At 38.0% G+C, this 19,510-nt stretch overlaps 1 protein-coding gene across 2 annotated transcripts in view; it reads left to right on the forward strand.

The window, feature by feature from the left end:
- The window catches only part of LAMA3 (laminin subunit alpha 3), a 160,518-nt gene that overhangs the window by 120,487 nt on the left and 20,521 nt on the right, over positions 1-19,510 (forward strand). For both annotated transcript variants that reach the window (XM_088130669.1, XM_088130668.1), the window contains 7 exons: positions 1,024-1,166; positions 1,446-1,625; positions 4,661-4,812; positions 4,904-5,066; positions 9,874-10,007; positions 14,152-14,299; positions 16,349-16,465. In XM_088130669.1, coding sequence (XP_087986795.1) covers positions 1,024-1,166; positions 1,446-1,625; positions 4,661-4,812; positions 4,904-5,066; positions 9,874-10,007; positions 14,152-14,299; positions 16,349-16,465 — 1,037 coding nt within the window. The remainder of the gene's footprint in view (positions 1-1,023; positions 1,167-1,445; positions 1,626-4,660; positions 4,813-4,903; positions 5,067-9,873; positions 10,008-14,151; positions 14,300-16,348; positions 16,466-19,510) is intronic.

Below are 19,510 nucleotides of genomic sequence, written 5' to 3' on the forward strand. Positions count from 1 at the left end.
CCTCGGGTTGCGACCAAATTCGGGCGGAGGGCGGAACGGATTAACCGGATTTACATTGAACCCTATGGGGAAATTCGCCTCGGGTTGCGACCAGATTCGGAGGGCGGAACGGATTAACCAGATTTACATTGAACCCTATGGGAAACTTTACCTCGACTTGAGACCAACTTGAGTTGCAACCAGAGTCACGGAACGGATTAAGTTCGTATCCCGAGGTACCACTGTAATTCCTGTCAAAACCTAAATGGCATAGGTATAAGGAAGACAGCTCTAGGATATCTGAATATAGAGTCTAAGACTTTGATTAAACTCAAGCAGTAGCAAAGATACTTGAATCCCCCTTCCCCCTCCTTAATGGCAAAGTCATTGGGTTGGAACTGTTGGGAATACAGCTTGTAATGATTTCAGGAATCAGGTCACAGGATAGGTTGAACTTGTTACGGTGAAGCAAGTCAGTGATACAGGACTGTCAATTCCTGCATCAGCCCCATTTTGTATATAAGAAGAAGTTCAACTTTCTGTTCTATAACACTGTTAGAGAGCTGTAGTGATTATTGGGCTTATGGTAAAATTCTAGTCATGTTTCCTCCAAAATAATAATTCTACTTTCCAGTGGGTATTCAGGTAAGTTGATTTCAAGTTCCATCACCCTGAATGTTGGGTATGGGTGAATAACTTCTGTAGTTCAAGACATTTGGAGGATGTGAAAGATTGGAAAAGGCTTCCTATATGTTTAAGCTTAACAGCTTAGCTATATTCCTTCTACAGTAGTTTGCGTTCTTGCAAACAAAATAGGACAAGTCTCTGGCAAGCTGGTCAATTATCATTTTCCCTTTCTGTTTCCACTCGGGGCTAATAATTAACAAGTAATTAAACTAGTTTATTGTTAATAACTAAAAATTAAGTTTCCAGTTACTTCAGCAATAATTTCAATAATTAAATGTGTAAACTAGGCAATCTGTATTTTATATTGTTATATGTAATATCCTATATTTCTCCCTCATTTTAAAATGCTTTCAACAGTAAATAATTTAACAAGCATGCTCCCAGATCTGTTTACCAAGATTACAAATATCAACCAGCAAGTCATATCAACAAGCAATATAACTGAAAATATAAATCGCATCAGAGAGCTCATCCAGCAAGCCAGAGATGCTGCAAATAAGGTGTGTGGCAAAATTTTTCTTGCTTCCTTTTTTTAAATTATTCTTACATACTTACCCAAATATTTTTCTCTGTCTTTTCTCAAAAGTATTTTATTTTGGATACCTACATGGGTCAGGCCGATGGAGATAGGAGTAATATTCACATAACTGTGAAAGTCCAAGCTGGCTGAATTGTTTAAGCATGATATGAATATGGTATGGCTTGCTGAAACCTACGTAAGCCGGTGCTTTGCTTTGCTTCCTACATAAGTTTGTAATTACTTACAAACATTGTTTTAGGTTGCTATCCCGATGAAATTCGATGGCAAATCGGGAGTTGAAGTTCGACTTCCAGATATCCTGGATGATCTGAAGGGCTACACTTCCCTTTCTTTATTTCTGCAAAGACCTCATGAACAGGAGGACAGGACACCACGGCAAACGCCCAACATGTTTGTCATGTACCTGGGTAACAAAGATGTAGGTATTGATTATTTCTTACTGAGCCATTTATTACTGAAAAAAAATCATAAATCTATAACCAATATTTATATTGTTTTACCGTATTTTATTCAGTTTTTCTCCTACTCTGGTTTTAAGTCTAAATCTTTTAGGTTTCATATGACTGTCTTAGCAGTATTTTAACATTGTTTTTGAGATTTTTTTTTTCTTTTAACCTTGCTGGTCGTTGACCGTAATTAAATACATTTGAGGTGAGGTGAGGCATTCTGTCTGTTGCAGAGACCATCCCCTCCACCTGTGGAAAATGTCATGGGTGTAAGAATACAGTCATTGATGTTTTCACTAGCAGTGGGCCCAGTCCAGAACTTTTAAGTTATTGGATTCTGCTGTCTCTAAAAGCTCTTCATTCTCCCAAGAGGCCTCTGGACTAAGTCTTGATCATATACTAGTCTGTATTTGGATTAGCCATGAAAGGAGAAAATTGAGAGCCCTTAGAAATATAAAGAAAAGTATCCTATTTTGGATTGCTCTGCTGCATATGAGCTGGAAGTACAATATCTTTGAACACGGCACTGGGTGCCTTATTTACTGTTGTTTAATTTGGGGCAGCATTTTTAAAATTGCTTAACCTTAATATGCCAAAGAAGAAGAGGAAAAAGAACAGAAAACAAAACAAGAAAAAGAGGAGAGAATCAAAAACAGAGAGAAAAAAAAACAATAAATAAAATGATATTACATACAGAAAATCATTCAGTTTAATTTTTAAATACATCCTTGATGATCATGTGAAATAATAGCAATCAATATTATGATTATATCAGTAGAAAGCCAGTTTATAAATGGAAAACAAACAACATATCAGTGTTCCAGAATTTAAAAAATGGAATGGCTCTGTCTTTTAAATATTGAAGTGTAATCTTGTTTTCTGCCATTCATCCTTGATGAATCCGCAATTCTTCATATAGTGATAAATTCTAAGTTTCTGGTTTATAATTCAGAAGCATATTCACAATTTTAAACAGTATTAATCTTTCTAATAGTATATTAAATAACTTATGGATATTAAACCAAAATAGGGAAATAGTTGACAGACACATATCATATGACTAAGTGACCCCTCACCCATTTTACATTTGCAAGGAGATTGCTAGCCAGTTGTTTTTAAATGTTCTCTGAGGTGTCCAGTAAATGTGGGGGAAATATTTTTTGTTGAATAAGTGTCACCTTAAGTTCATAGGAAACATCCTAAATATCCATAGCTACTGATTTGTTAGCATGGGATATTCCAACTCTTTATTCCAGAGTTCTTGCAAATAACTAATACCAGCTTTATTGATACTCTTTAATACTTTTTAGTGTTGCTTTAATACTTGTTAGATACTCTAATTTAATTTTGAACTATTCTAAATCATATTTGAGTCAGTGTTGACTCCTGGCGACTTCCTGGACTAGTCATTGCTCAGTTGACTTTGTGCCTAAGGGAGGGTTAGAATTCACAGTCTCCCGGTTTCTTTGCTGGTGCCTTAACCACTGCACCAACTGGCTCCCCATACATACATACACACCCACACCCACACACACACACACACTCACACACAAATGATTTAGAATCATACAAAACACATTCCAGTGTTGATAGTAATTTGTGAATGTTAGATGCTGATAATGCATCTGGACCAAGCAATGAAATCAAGATAAGTTTTAATTGAGTGTACTGGCATTTCAGATTTCTGGCAATCCATATTCCTCTTGCAATTACTAAATGGTTTAAAAACTTGATAGGCAGTTGTCAGATCTCACCGGGCATGGCAATAAATATTGATTCTCCAGAAATTCAACTCTCCAGAAATTCAATTTAGGAACTGAGAAGCTTGAAAGATAGTATATAGCTAGATAAGTTGATTTATTGCAGACAAGAAAGAAATCATATGTATACAAAAAGTCGGTCTACTGCAGAATGCAGAAATTAATCTTTACGTGCATCTGACAGACTTGGGTTTTAAATCCTAAACCTTTTCCTCTACTCTTCTGAATCAACATACTTACTCTGTTCTGGGCCTTGAAACATCTGTCCATGTTTACCTAAGAGTTTTCTTTGACTTGAGTATCATTGATAATGTTTCACCAATTTCAGCCACTAAACAATAAGCTGATCTAAAGTATTAATACCCATATTTATGCATCACTTCCCTCGCCTCCCCCAAATAATTTACCTGATATTTTCAAACTGGGATTTATCATGTGAATAAGGGTCAAAATTATCTTCCAAATGTGTCTTTAATGCAGGAAATAAATGGAGTTATGGCTAAAAATAGAGCCAAGCTCCTGTCATTATGTTAAAGGAGCCACATAATTACTTTCTAAAAGCAGCAAATGTGTACTGTCATGAATTATTTCTGTTAATTCCCTGTCCTGTTATAATTCTACTAATTGATTCTTAGAATGTAGGTGTTTTAAATGTGTGTGTGTGTGTGTGTGTGTGTGTGTGCCTGTTTCGTGTGAAGATTTGGACAATGTATGTATTGCATACATTATGAAAGTATATGAACATTTTAGACATACATAAATCCCATTCACCTTTTAATGGACATTGGCTGAAACGGGTACCCCTTCACCTATTAGTCTGTTAATCAGGGTTTAATATATGTATGCTTGTGCATGTACTGTATATATACATATACTATACATCAATGGAAAGGATTTAACCTATGGAATCCTGAATTTGGGGGCTAGAATTTTCTAGCAGATAATTAGAGGGCTGCAAACACCCGTTCAGGGTTCCTTGAAGGATTTGTGCCATTCAATTGCCTTGAGCATCTACTATGAATTTAGAATTATTTCTAAGGCAGCTTCCATCCCAGGGTGAACACAAGCTGAAGTAGCACACTTTGTTTGGAATCTCAGCACATCAAGAAAAATTGAAAACAAGCATCTGCCCTGCTGATCTTGCTTGCATACCCCTCCTTTGCTGGTGCTATGTTTGATGATTTTTAAAAAGGATTGTACAATATAAAGCAGTCATCTGAATAATTAACTTAAGCTTTCATATTCAGAGTTCCAGCAACTATATAGGTATGGCTATTCGTGGTGGTCGGCTTATTTGCGCCTATAACCTAGGAGGCAACGAAGCTGAAATAGAAGTGACCGAAAAAGTATATGAGAAAAAGACCAGAGAAGTAGTTTTGGATCAAATCACATTTAAGAGGTATGGACCCTTAAAATAAAACTCTTCCAATTATTTTGAACTCATATTGAGAGACCTTTCAGTTTTATGCATTTTTTTTCTTTTTCTCTAGAATTTACCAGTATGCAGAAGTAGAATACAAGCGTGCTGCACCCTCTGATTTATCAGTCAACTATGAACCTTTTAATGTCCCCAGTAGGAATAGTAACACTCTTCTTAACTTGGATCCTGATAATGTGGTCTTCTATGTGGGAGGATATCCATCAGAATTTACGGTAATGGGTTTGTGTCTTATGTAAATATTAGAACAAAATGGTTAGATCATATTTTGGTTTTTTTGTAAGCCAATAGATGACACTTATTTATTTATTTATTTATTAAATTTATCTCCGCCCATCTCCCCCTAATGGGGGACTCTGGGCAGCCCACATGATCCATTAAAATAATAAATACATATAAAATTACAAAAGACATAAAAGCTATACAAAACATTACCAAAAAAGAAAAAGGCTGATGGTTTCCCAAGCTGCAGATGAAAGGCACTTCTCATAATTTTATCATATTGTAGTTTCTTAGGAAAAAGTATTTGGAAATAATACCTCCACTGAAGGATATGCCTTGAGAGGTTTGTTGGTTTCTTGTTTATTTTTGGTCAAATTCTGTGTCGGACATTATCCAGTTTGAAACAGAGAAATGAAATTTTGAAAATGGAACAGATTAGTCACTTTCCATGATTTGTTTGGCTTTTGGAGTTATAGAAAAAGGTGAAAGAGTTTATAGAGTTGTCAAGCCTAACATATTTTTAAGCCTTTGATATAAATACAAGGTCAATTTGGTTTCAGAAGCAGAATGCATCAAAACAAGAATATTTCAGTTGCTTTGAAGCATCTGAAACATCTGGTCAAGGCATGTTTGAGTTGATTATATTGTCACTGTGGTGTATTAGGCAAAAAAAAAAAAAATCTGTCAGAAGTCACTGAAATTCCTTGAAATAATAATTACAAAGTAATTGATTTAAAATTACTATTCCAGACTCCGCCTATACTTTCCAATAGAATATCTTACCACCTATCTTTAGAGTAGAATTATTCCATAAAGTTAAATAGAGACTCAGCATCCGAATTCGATCTATGTCCCAGTAAAGCCCAAATGTATCTAGCTGTCTCCAACTAGGAAATGAAAGACTCTTTTTGCTGTAGGTTAATCCAAGTAATTGCCAAAATCTTAACAGAAATAACTAATGAATTTCCAGTACAGCCTATAAAGGTTGATACTCAGTTAAATTCTAATTCCATATAAATAATCAGGAGGTAATATTAATTTTAATAATATTAATTTTTCCCCACCAACTTAATGCAATTTTAATCCATCTATTAAAATTCATGGCAATCTTGTCTAAGGCATTTAACATTGATTTCCATATAATTTGGAATTCTTTGGAAATATAAAATCCTAAATAGTTAATATATTCTGTTCAGTTGACAAAACCCAACCTCTTATATTGATCTATTAATATAGATCCCAAAGGAAATAAATTAGATTTTTCCTAATTAATCTTATAATATAAATATTTACCAAATTGTTGAATCACTGTATCCAGGTAGGCAGTAAAGTAATTATCCAGTATTGCCAAAATGTCATCAGTATATAAAAATTATTTATACTTAGAAACCACCAATGGAATAGCAATAATATTACAAGATTGCCTAATACAAACGGCTAATGGTTCAAGAAATAAATAAAAAAGCAACAGAGAAAGTAGACAATACTGATGGGTGCCACGCTATAAATCAGTGGGTTGAGAAATTAACTGATTTGTTTACTCCTGCAGTTGGTTGCAAATAATAAATTTTGTGTGTGTGTATATGTGCCTTTGACTCAGTCTTCACTCCTGGCAACTACATGGACAAGTCCATGGAGTTTTCTTGGCAACATGTTTGGAAGTGGTTTGCCTTCTTCCCAGGGCTTAGAGACAGTCTCCTAGCTGGCTTCATGCCTAAGGTAGGACTACAACTCATGGACTCCCAGTTTCTAGTACCTTTAATCACTATACCAAACTGGCTCTTAAATAGTAAATTGCAATCCATATAATAAAAGAAGGTGGAAATCCATATCTACACATAACTTGCTTTAGAAAATTAATCTGAACCATTCCAAAAGCTTTTTCAGCTTCTAAAGATATTAATACAGCACAATCTAATCTTTATCTGTTAATATCTGTTAATAAATGTCAATTATCTGATGCTTGTCTAGTTTTAATAAATCTGGACTGAGATGGATAAATTATGTATGGTAACACTCACTGCAGTCATCTAGCCAACAAAACAGTTAATAGTATCTACCTTAATTTTTTTTCAAATAATTTTATTAAGGATTATATTAAACAAGTAAAACTAATACAATAACCTAATACAGAAATACATTTAAAAAATTTAAAAATAATAAAAAGTATATATTTTTATTTTTAAAAAATTTAAAAGTGCAGAGAAAAAACAAAACAAGAAAAAATAAAAAAGGAAGAAAAAAAAAATAGAAGAAACTTCCCCCTTCATCCCCGGCAAATATAGTCAACATTAATAACTTATCACTGTCTCTTAAAATACAACCAACTACTTCTTCATTCAAAGTAACTGAGCTGTTCCAGAACTGTCTCATGGAGTTTCTTGGGCTTAACCTGACATCAGTCTTACCAGACTCACTACTCCTGTTGAGAGGAAGGAATTTTGAAGTATGGCAACAGATCCCCAGGGGGCTGGTTTGACACCACAGGTTTTGGCGGTGGCTTTATTACAACATCAACAACAAGTCGATGCCCAGATAAATAATTTACAAGAAGCAATGGCCCAAATGGCCCAACAACTCGGGCAGGCTGGGCAGAATGTTGCAGCGGCCCCTCGTTGTTGTTGTGTTCTTCTGGAAGCATGCCTGAAAAATATGGAGGTGAGGTGGAACAGCTCAGTTACTTTATTAACTCACACCTGCTAGACAGAATCTCGCCATACTAACTCTAAACTCCCCAAGCCAGCAACTAAGCACTACAAATTCCTTAGGGTGGTGCAAGTCTCATCTTCTTCGCTTTCCCATGCTCACACTGTGGGCTGAGGAGATGCTTCTGTCCTTGACCCCTCTCATCCCATTCCATCACAGATCTATGGAACATCAGTTTGCCATTCCTCACCAGAAGTGACCCCAATATCTACCTTAATTAATAATATGGGTCTATACCTTTGCATAGAATTTAGAATCTTTACCTGGTTTTAAAATCAATGTTATGTAAGCCTCATAAAAAGATAAAGGCAATTAATCATACTGAAATTATTTATTATAAACCTCTTATAATACTGGGGCCAAAAGATCTATAAGGTATTTATACCATTTAACAGAAAAATCATCTGGGCTGGAGGCTCTCTGTTTTTCATCAGTTGAATTGTCTCTAATATCACTTTAAGTTTCAAAGCTGCTTTCAAAATCCCCACACAATCCTGTGGTAACAGTTGAATATCAATGTCGCTCAAAATATTACTCATTGGCTGTTAATCTATCATACTGTCAAGGTTATAAAATTGCTTATAGAACTGAAAAATTGTAAATTAATACATTGAATATCTGTGATTCTCCTCCCATTGTTTGTTAAAATTTCAGAGATTATATTTCGGTGTTTCTTTCATTTTAAATGATGTGCTAATAAATTACCAGCTTCTTCATTACTTTCCCAATATTTAACTTTAATGTTTTCAAAGAAAATTCAGCTTGATCAACCTAAAAATTACCCATCTGCAACTTGGATGAATGCATTATAAGACTCTGGGATTCTTTACATATTTCAGTAAACATTCTTTAACCGTCTTTTCCATAAATTTGTAACCAATTATTCAGTCAATTTATTATGGTCTTAGACCAGTACAAAAAATTATCATCCCATGTTAAAAAAGGGTTAAAATACCATCTACCAGTAACTGGAGTATTGCCTGTTTTCTTGCTTTTTTCTGAAAGTTGTTAGCAGGAATGCAATGCTCAGACTTAGTGGGGTGCAAGGAAGTTCTTTTTTCCGCTCCAAGTGACTTCATTTTGTGAGTGCTAGTAACTTTATTTATTTCCTTAATGTACTGAGTCAGGGGTGAGGGCATTTTGGTTATTTTAGAACATTCTCTCCTTCTCTCTCCCCCTCCCCTGCCCCCAGAAGGCATCTTCAGCATCCTATTCCTAGTGTCTGTTTTTTAGGATTTATCATCTCCTTTCTCCCACTTCATTTACCATCTAGCCTACAGTTACGGTTAGAGGCTTTGTGAGAAGCACTTGATTGCAAACTTGACATGATACCATACTACCTTCACAGGCCTCAGTCAGATTTCCTATGTTGTAGGAATGACAGCTTAAGAGCCAGGCCTTTATCCCTGTGAGAAATGCCCCATTGTGTTTTTTTCTTCATTTTGCAACTAATGAAACATGTGTACTAGGTGGAAGGAGTGCTCACAATTTATTTTATTTCCTTTTTGCATGACAGTGAGGGTGATGGGGTTTTGTTCCTCCACAAATTGCAATAGTTTAGGGTGGGACACTGAGGGAATAATTCATTTTGCACAGCTATTGATCAGCTGAAGAATAAATACCAATTGTCTCATGATCTTCCTTGCCTATTTTCTTCATTCTGAAGAATGAAGATAACTGCAGGGTTGACTTCAAAATAGGTTGGAGGAATAGAGGAATACTGTGTGGAAGTGCCCCAAAGTAATCTTAATATCTGGATGGAGATTTTGAAACGGAGTCTCTCTAGCTTTCTTTGAGATTTTTAGCTATTACACCAAACGTTTAGCAAATCAGTAAATCCCAACTATTCAAACTTATTTTTGCAACCTTAAAAACCAGAACCTTTGTTTTTAAGTTCTTTTAATTGAAAACTGGAATTTTCAGGACATGGAATTCTGAATGTACTTGTAATGGTTGGGTCTGTGCAATGCATTCATGACGGTGCAGCTTGGGCTACAGAATCTCATGAGAAATGCAGTTGCTATGTTTATACAGTATTAAGCATTATTGAAATATGCTGTTGTTTTTGCTTGAAGAATGTTCTTATTTTTACAGCCTCCAAGTACACTGGACTACCCACATTATGAAGGCTGCATTGAATTAGATAGCTTAAATGACAGAGTTTTCAGCCTGTACAATTTCAAGAAGACTTTTAATCTTAACACTACTGTGGTACAACCATGCAGGAGGTAATGTTTTTTCACTAGATAGTGTCTGCTTTAGATAAATACAGGTAATCCGCAACTTAGAACCATTCATTCAGTGACTATTTGAAGTTACAATGGCACTGAACAAAGGGACTTATGACTGGTCCCCAAAGTTATGGCTGTTGCAGCACCCCCCCCCATGATCATGTGATCAAAATTTGGGTGCTTGGCAGCCCACGCACTTACAACTGTGGGGGCACTTCAACTCCCCTCACTCACTTATATCACCCATCTATGCCCTTTTGGCCTCCTGCATTCTGCAGCCCCTGCCGCTCTAGCTGACTGCTGTTTTCTTGCTCCCACTAGTGACCAAGCATGCCCAGCCTGGCCCTTTGCGAGGCAGCTGCTGGCCACATGAGGCTTTCTTCCCAAGGTTGCACACGGTGGTTTCCTTGTGAGATCTGGAGAAGATGGCCTCATGTGGCCAGCAGCTGCCTCATGAAGGGCCAGGGCGGGTATGCCTCATCAGCAGTGGGAGCAAGAAGATGGCGGTCAGCTGGGGCAGTGGAGCACAGGGCGGCAGGGGCCTCGGAGTGCAGGGTGGTGAGGGCAACTGCAGCTGCGACTAGGTTGGGGTGGCAGCTTTGCACCACGCTGTTGGGACTTCCTGGGGCATGGCGGCTTTGTGCCACGCTGCTGGGCTAGGCTGGACTTCACACAGTGCAAAGGGGCTTCCTGGTGGACCACAGTTCCGGAGCTGCAAAAAGCTCACAACCCCAGAGCCACAGCACACAAAGGAGCACCTGAGGCACAGCATATTCTTAGCCTGGCCTTCCTGAACTTGTGCTGTACTGCAGCACCCCCCCCCAACTTGTGCACAGCCTGTGCCAGCCCCCCCGGCCTCTACCATCCCCTGTGGCTCCCCCATGCTCCTTACCTGGGACCCCCACCTCTTCCTGCTTAATGACCTGCATGTCTTGGGGTTATGACAGCAACAGGGACTGCCTTGATTGTCGTTGCTAAGCAATGCGGCCACGTGACATTGCACTTTATGACCACATTGCTTAGCAACAGAAATTCTGGTCCCAATTGTGGTCATAAGTTGAGGACTACCTGTACCAGTGTGGAATTTTATCAAACATAATCTGTCACATTCTGTTTCTCCTATTCAAGTATGGATAGGCATGATCAGCTTTCAAAAACTTATAAGTGTCTTTTAAAGTCATATTTAGATCTTAAGTTGGTCATATACATAGCCATGCTACTCCTTGTTCTTCTATATAGTGGCATCTGATCTACAATAAAGCACTCCTTTCCACTTAACAGGATTTTACTAGTTATCTGTAAGGTCAAATATAGTTGGGTGAAACTGTCAGTGGCTTATTATTGTGACCTTTGAGGATCTACATGGTGAAACTGTTTGAAGCCAAAAAAATAGCAAAGAACCATTTTCTGACAAGCAATCAGAATTAATGTTAAAGGAGCAGTTTGGGTACCTTAAGTACTGTGAAGTCCTTGGCTGAGCATCCTCTGAGTTAGTAGTTTCAGAATATCTTTCAGGTAATGTTGACTCCAATGGTCATGTGTTAGAGATGGGGTCAGTGGCATCAATGTGGAGTCAAGGGGAAGAAATGACAAAAGTAGCATAGTGCCAATGTGATGCAAGCCTTAGCCCTTTTGTATGTGCACTGTGACAATATGTGCATGTATGAAAGGGATGAAATTTATGGCGCAGTGCTACTTTTGTCTTTTTTATGAAAGAGATAGATCCTATGGATGCCTCTGGGTGAGGTTCATTTCTGAGAATCAGTGTATGGCATGGCTGGTCTTGGCTAGGCGTTTTATTACCACTTCAAAAATGGTAATGGCAGGCAGTGGGAGCATAAGGAATTAGACGTTAGACTAGCAACAGTTAAACTTATTTACAACTTCTTTTCTCTGTGCCAAACTTCTCCTTCACATTTATAGATCCTATATTTTAGTTCCCTCTGAGCTTCAATTAAAATGTTACTTACATTATCTGATACTTTCCTCATTCTGTGCTTGAGCTTTCACATTGCACTAAGCCATAATGTGGTTTGTTTGCTATTGGCTTCATATGCGTCAGCCTTGCAAGGTAATCCAGACAAGAAGCACATCCAGAAGTATTAGCTCTATCTTTATTGTAATATTACATTAACAGAATCTTACAAGTCTGAATGTACATCTCTCCCCCCTTGCCTTTATAGTCCAACAAACTAGGGAGGGTCCCTTCTGAGACGTTTGCCACACCCCTATTCCTTCTATGGGCTCAGCTGCCTCTTATCTGACCCTTGCCTAGTCTGCAGCTCTTCCTCCTGTCTCCCAAGGTTGTTCCTGCATACCATTAGAATATGTTAGTTGCAAGGCAATTGGATCAAATCATCTTTCAAATCAACTCTTTGAACTGAGTTGTTGAATCAATTCAAAGTGACGGTTAAGTGGGTGCCTTCAAGTAGGTTTAGACTTTGATGGACTTTTGTGTAGGTGCTATAAGTTTCTTATTGAAGCAACTTGATCCGCACATTTCAAATTAAAGTTGAATTGCAACTGTATTTTATTTATTTGTTAGATATATATCCCACCTTTCTTCAGGAATACACAGCATTCTTTCCTCTAATTCCCCACCACCACCACCACCAAAGGCACTGTGAGTTAGACCATAACTGGCCCCAAGTCACCCAGTGAGCTTTAATGGCTGAAAGTGGACAGCCTGAGTCCCCCTCTCCTAGTTCAGTCTTTGAGCCACTATCCCATGTTCTCTGAGTCATATCTAGGCTCCTTACCATGCTTCTTATGGGAACCCACTGATCATGATTTTGAAATTATGGCTTGTGCTTAGCATGATGCTTGAATTGTGGCTTATTCAATAAATATGTTTGAAACAAAAAATAGCTTAGTGCAATGTGTGAAACAAGTTTTGAAACTCAAAGAAATTTGTTCATTTGTGGGTGGAGGAAAAATAGATAAAGGAAGCTTGGTTAACTCTTTCAATTTCAGTTATTTTTCAGCTCAAATTATTTCTAAATGATTTTTTATGTTCATCTGTAGGGAAAAAAACCCAGTATGAGGAGGCAAAAAATAAGCAAAGAGCAAAAAAATGAAGCAGCTTTACCTTACTCACATTTCTTCTCAGACACAGCTCTATTTTAGATTTCAAAAAACTAAGTGTAACCTACTATTTAAACTTCATAAGTGTGTGATTGGGCCATTAAAAAGAATAAGGAAATGAACATCTGTGAAGGAATTGTATGGCACTTTTATTTCCCAAGTTTCAATAAAAAGCCAATAAGATTTGAGATGAGACTTCTGATGAATAGCAGATGTATTTTGATCAAGACACAGCTGGGTGACCCCAATCAACACATTAACAAGAGATGTTGATGGAATCACACCTCACAAAACAAACATCAGAGGCTTTATAGACATTTAAATCTGTAATCAGATAGTACATCCCCTCATACCCATACAAGGGATTTTTGGGACGGTCTGAGCAAGTGAAAGGTGGTTCTTAGGAAGGTAAACTTAAATGTAACTTTTTCTTCTGGTTACCAAGGGAATGGCATACCAGATTCTTCTTATCTTTTTCTAGAATGTAGGGCCTCACAACTGTTGCAAAAAGCTTGGTACAACAAACCCTGCCAGCACCAGCCTTGTATCGAATTAAATTATGGCTTGCAGCATCTGCCTAGTTCTAAGGGAGATGGGGTGGGGGATGCTGGGCTCTTTAGAAGGCAACTTTTATTGAGCTTGTACTTGGCTAATTGCTTATTCGAAGACAATCGGGCATTCAGCAAAGAGATAAGGGGGGGGAAGAAACCAGTGCTCTTTACAAAACAAAAGCAAGTTAACCCTTTAGAAATAAAATAGAGTGCACTGTTACAGGTATGGTTATACATTATGTGAAGCATATATATATATATATATATATATATATATATATATATATATATAAAATATAAAATTGTGTATATATAGAATATAAAATTGTGTATCAAAATAATGCCCTTCAGAATGATTGTAGCTTTAGCGTATAGCTTCCTTCCTTATGAAGGGAAGCATAATTTTCACTTAGTCTTGAATGTTTTCTTTGTTTAAAACATTTCTTGATATATCAAATATGTTTGGTAGGATCATGTATTCTCATCTGCAGATTTTCTTATTTCAGATACAGAGAACAATCTGCCGAATTCTATTTTGAAGGCATAGGTTATGCACATATCAAAGCTCCTTCTCCAGGCACAGGAGTCATAAGATATGAACAAACCATTCAAACTACTTCAGATGTCGGGTTGGTGTTTTTTGCAGAAAATCAGGTAATTAATATTCATGTAGATGTTTCTGGGCAAGCTGGAAGGTGGGGGAGAAGAGGAGAGAATGAAATTAGGCACAGGGAAAGAAAGATTCATGTAAATAAATATTTCTGAAACAATGTAAATAAGTCAATATTAACCCCAAATTTCTATCTATTGACCTATAATTGAAAATAATTTGAAACACATATTCAAATAACATGTTTCAGATTCCAAGATTTACTGCATCATATTGCTGGAAGATAATTCATAAATGATTTTGATAGTTTTGTAATATAAAGAAATAGACTAGGTGGAATTCTATCTCAGAGATCTTATTTTTTATTTATTATATTTATTTTATACTTTTCAGCCCAGGGCCTAAGTTTCATCCATGGAAAGAAACAATTTAAGTCCTTGATTTCTCCTATCAAGGAATAATGCTGCCCTAAATGCATCTGGGAGGAGCTTTAAAATGCCCAATTATTTTGTCCATTGTTTAAGACTTAAAGAATCAAGAATAGCTGTTTAAATATTTTTAATGCAAACTTAACAGAAACGCCTAGCATAGGAGTGGTTCCTATTCCTCATTCATTCCATTGTGTTGGTGGCTGGTGGTTCATGGCTGGGACTGTCTTCTGAGGTGAGGCCAGCCGAGTGAGAAAACTGAGCTATCGGTTTGCACTTTGTGCCCAGCCTCAGGGTCTTTTCAGTACTTTGAACTTCAAACAGTAGAAAAGGCATTTCATAAACAGTTATATTAACTAGCATAATCCCAAAACAAAGGGAATAATCTGTAAAATATTTTAAATGTATATGTACAGATACTGAAATATTATTCTGGGCATGTTGAGAATTTTCTTTCACAGCTGTAATTTGCATAATATCTGTTAACTGCAATAAATTTAGTTAATTGTTCAAGGATATACTTAGTAATATATATTTTACAGTGTAGAAGTGTAAATTGCTATAAAACTACAGTAGTGCAAACAACCTTCATTGTTTTTCTCAGGCAACCTAGGAATATCCAAATATGGCATGGACAGTTATATAGGTAGACATCCTGTAATTGTCAAAGAGTCGCCCTATCTCCATTGTAAAGGGGGGCAGGGGCGGAATTGTCTGCCTAGACCAGTGTACATAAATGTAGAAGAAACCCCATACAGTAAACTGTGAGGGTGCAGAATTTAGGTCTTTCTTTAGGCTGCACGTATGCAGCTCAAGTTTCACGATATTTTTTGAATCCCAGTTTTCAGGTCTTAACATTGTGTCAAGCAGATCAGCTTAGTAGCACCTGCTGAGTCCTTCAGATGCCAATTGTATGGAAGAAAGTTTTGGAACATAATCTTAACTTTCTCATTGACTTCATGCTGAGTCTTTTTGGGATTTTTTTGCTAAGTAAATGGAAAATTGATCATTGTACTATTTGAATGTAGGCATAAAGATCAGACTCGACACTCAGATCCATCTGCTGCCTCACTTGGAGAAAATGAAAGATACAGGACTGGTAGTTGGGCCTGAATGGCAGTAAGCAAAATACAGTGTTCTACCCTTCTAGTTCATGTATTTTGCTAGGCCTGGCCAATATTCAAGCAAATGTAGGACTGTTGTTGCTTATCGCTGTTCATGAGCATATCTAAAGTTCTTATTTTTTGGTGACAACTAGACAACTAGAAACAAGCAGCCTATCTGACAAAACAGAAAGATGTATTACTTCTTTAATATGGCTTTCTCAATAAAAATGAAAACGTTGGGTGCTGAAATGTTCCTCTGTATTGGCTTCAGTCAGTCTTTCCCAACAATGCCCTCCAGTTGCCAGACTATAATTTCCATAATCTCAACTATGAAATGTTTGGAGTTGTAATTCAGCACATCTGTGGGAAAGGACAGCCCTCTTTCTCCCCACTAAGAAGGAGCAATGCATCTTTATTTTAAAATATGAAAGCCAAAGTGATCAAGCTATTAGGATAAAATCTAAATATTAAATATTATTAAGGTAAAATAAAATACGCCTGTTTCAATTAATGCCTATGTCTGTAATATTTTGCATAAAACATTATTTCTGGATTATAGGACAAGTTTATTAGTTTGAGGATTGAAAATGGCCGCCCAATATTGACATACAAAGCTGATTCACAGCCTTCAAGAGAAATAACAAATGGAAGCATGAGCAATGTAACAGAAAAACTAGTAAGTCTCTCTGCACAAAACAATCTCAGACTTGTTATCATTATGAAAATGCTCACATGCACTCCTTTGCAATATACTAGCTATTTTCTTAACCTTAGCTACATGTATGGAAATTTTCAAAGCTTATTCTTGAAACAAATCCATGGGTGCACTGCCTTGCTCCCAAATGGACTATTGCAACATGTTCTACATGGGGCTGTCCTTGAAGAGCATTTGGAAGCTTCAGCTGGTACAGAATGCAGCTGCCCGAGTTGTAAATAGTGTCAGCTACTTGGCATACTTCAGGAGCTGCATTGGTTGCCAGTGTGTTTCCGGGTGCAATTCAAGGTGCTGGTTGTCACCTTTAAAGCCCTTTATGGCTTGGGACCAGGTTACCTTAGGGACCATCTTTTCCCAGTTGTTTCTACTCATCCAATCTGGTCTGGTAGGATGGGCATTCTCTGGGTCCCATCAGCCAAGGAATGTTGGCTGGTGGGGACCAGGAGACGTGTCTTTTCTGCTGCGGCGCCTGTCCTCTGGAACATCCTCCCTCCTGAGATTAGGATGGCCCCAACACTTTTGGCATTTCAGAAGGCCTTGAAGACCTGGCTTTATACCTGGGCCTGGGGCCCTGAGTGGGCGAAGGACCCCGTTTCATGGTTTTGCTGACACTGATGGTTTTTTAAAAATCTCTTGGCTGTATTTATATTTAATTTTCTGTATTGTTTTAATTGTTTGATGGTTTTTATTATTGTTAGCTGCCCAGAATCACTGGTCTGAGATGGGCTGCTATATAAATTGAATAAATAAATAAAATACATATGTCAGCATAAGGGCATAAGTGTAGGATTGTGTAGGATATTAGAACTGTGTGTCAGTCCCACCACCAAAACTGACATTTGCTGGTTTTGCCCCTGCGGACAAAGGTTCACAGGAGGAGCTTGGATTAACATGTTTGAAACCTCCATATTATGAAGGATCTTGATATCAGAAGGTTCTAAGACAGTCTTGTCCAACTGTAGCATCTTCTGAATATGCAGAAGATGGGTTGGTTCCAACACCTAGGCTTCTCAGCAATGGCCATGCTGGCTGATGGACTCCAGGAGTTGAAATCTGCACTTAGGTTGGGAAAGGCCAAACATGATTTGGTATTCAGCGGAGTCTTTATGCAACAGTTAGGAGTGGACAGGGCCAGCCAGCAATGAAGCAACTGCCTCAGGTAGCAGTTGGTGGGGAACAGTAGTGCCCTCTGCCTATTCCTCCTGAGTAAACAAAGCCATTTTTTGAGGTTGTTGAACCATCAATCATCTCAGTTGTGGATGGAATACATCATCCTATTAACTATTAGCCCAGTTGGTTTTTGAATATGAAAAGGAGAGGGGTGCTGTCTTATTATTTGCCTCAGGCAGCAGAATATTTTCATACAGATATGAGAGCAAAGGTGTCATATATAGGTTGCTGGGGGGAGGCCAGCAGATATTACCCAGCTGCTTATGCATCCTCTGACCTCTAATATTCGAGCCTAATGCCTGACTAGTTCTGTGATGATTGTGGAGTGGAACTGCCAGTCAAAGGATGACAATGCTGAGTATTCCTCCTAGCAGGAGGAAGAATTAGGGAGAGGGATTTGGGCAGTGCAGATGGACCTGTTGTTTTCAAGTGATTGGCATAATGCAGAGGCTCCCATGTTATAGAAAGGAAATGATCTTAAGTCATTGCATGAAAGTAAAGGGGGAAAAAATGAAGAAATGCTTTGTGCTTGTTGGCCATATAGAGATTTTCCTCCTTTTAGAAAAGAATTGGAAGGTAATAAATATTTGGACCCCTTCATGGATCACTGCCTTGTCGTGGCGAAGGGGCTTGCATAACTCAGTGAAGCCATGAGCTATACCGTGCAGGGCCACCCAAGACGGACAGGTCATGACAGAGAGTTCTGACAAAATGTGGTCCACTGGAGAAGGAAATGGCAACCCACTCCAGTATCCTTGCCAAGAAAACCCCATGGACAATGTTAAAAGGCTAAAAGATATGACGCCGGAAGATGAGCCCCTCAGGTCGGAAGGTTTCCAATATGCTACTGGGGAAGAGCGGAGGGCAATTCCAAGTAGCTCCAGAAAGAGTGAAGCGGCTGGGCCAAAGCCGAAAGGACGTTCAGCTGTGGATGTATCTGGAAGCGAAAAGAAGGTCCGATGCTGTAAAGAACAATATTGCATAGGTACCTGGAATGTAAGATCTATGAACCAAGGCAAGCTGGATGTGGTCAAACATGAGATGACAAGATTGAACATCGACATCTTGGGAATCAGCGAACTGAAATGGACGGGAATGGGTGAATTTAATTCGGGTGACCATTATATCTACTACTGTGGGCAAGAAACCCTTAGAAGAAATGGAGTTGCACTCATAGTGAATAAGAGAGTGGGAAAGGCAGTAATGGGGTACCACCTCAAAAATGACAGAATGATCTCAGTGTGTATCCAAGGCGAACCATTCAATATCACAGTCATCCAAGTCTATGCCCCAACCACTGATGCTGAAGAAGCTGAAGTTGACCGCTTCTATGAAGACCTACAACACCTTCTAGAACTAGCACCAAAAAAAGATGTCCTTTTCATCATAGGGGATTGGGATGCTAAAGTAGGAAGTCAAGGAGTAATCGGAATAACAGGCAAGTTTGGCCTTGGAGTACAAAATGAAGCAGGGCAAAGGCTAATAGAGTTCTGTCAAGAGAACAAGCTAGTCATAGCAAACACTCTTTTCCAACAACACAAGAGACGACTCTACACATGGACATCACCAGATGGTCAATACCGAAACCAGATTGATTATATACTTTGCAGCCAAAGATGGAGAAGCTCTATACAGACAGCAAAAACAAGACCAGGAGCTGACTGTGGCTCAGATCATGAGCTTCTTACTGCAAAATTTAGGCTTAAATTGAAGAATGTAGGGAAAACCACTAGACCACTCAGGTATGACTTAGATCATATTCCTTGTGAGTACACAGTGAAGGTGATGAATAGATTTAGGGGATTAGATTTGGTAGACAGAGTGCTTGAAGAACTA

Source organism: Python bivittatus, unplaced genomic scaffold (genome assembly GCF_059951505.1).
Source record: "Python bivittatus isolate LINGU-HERP-01145 unplaced genomic scaffold, Pbiv_v1 ctg000840_np1212, whole genome shotgun sequence".
NCBI lineage: Eukaryota > Metazoa > Chordata > Lepidosauria > Squamata > Pythonidae > Python > Python bivittatus.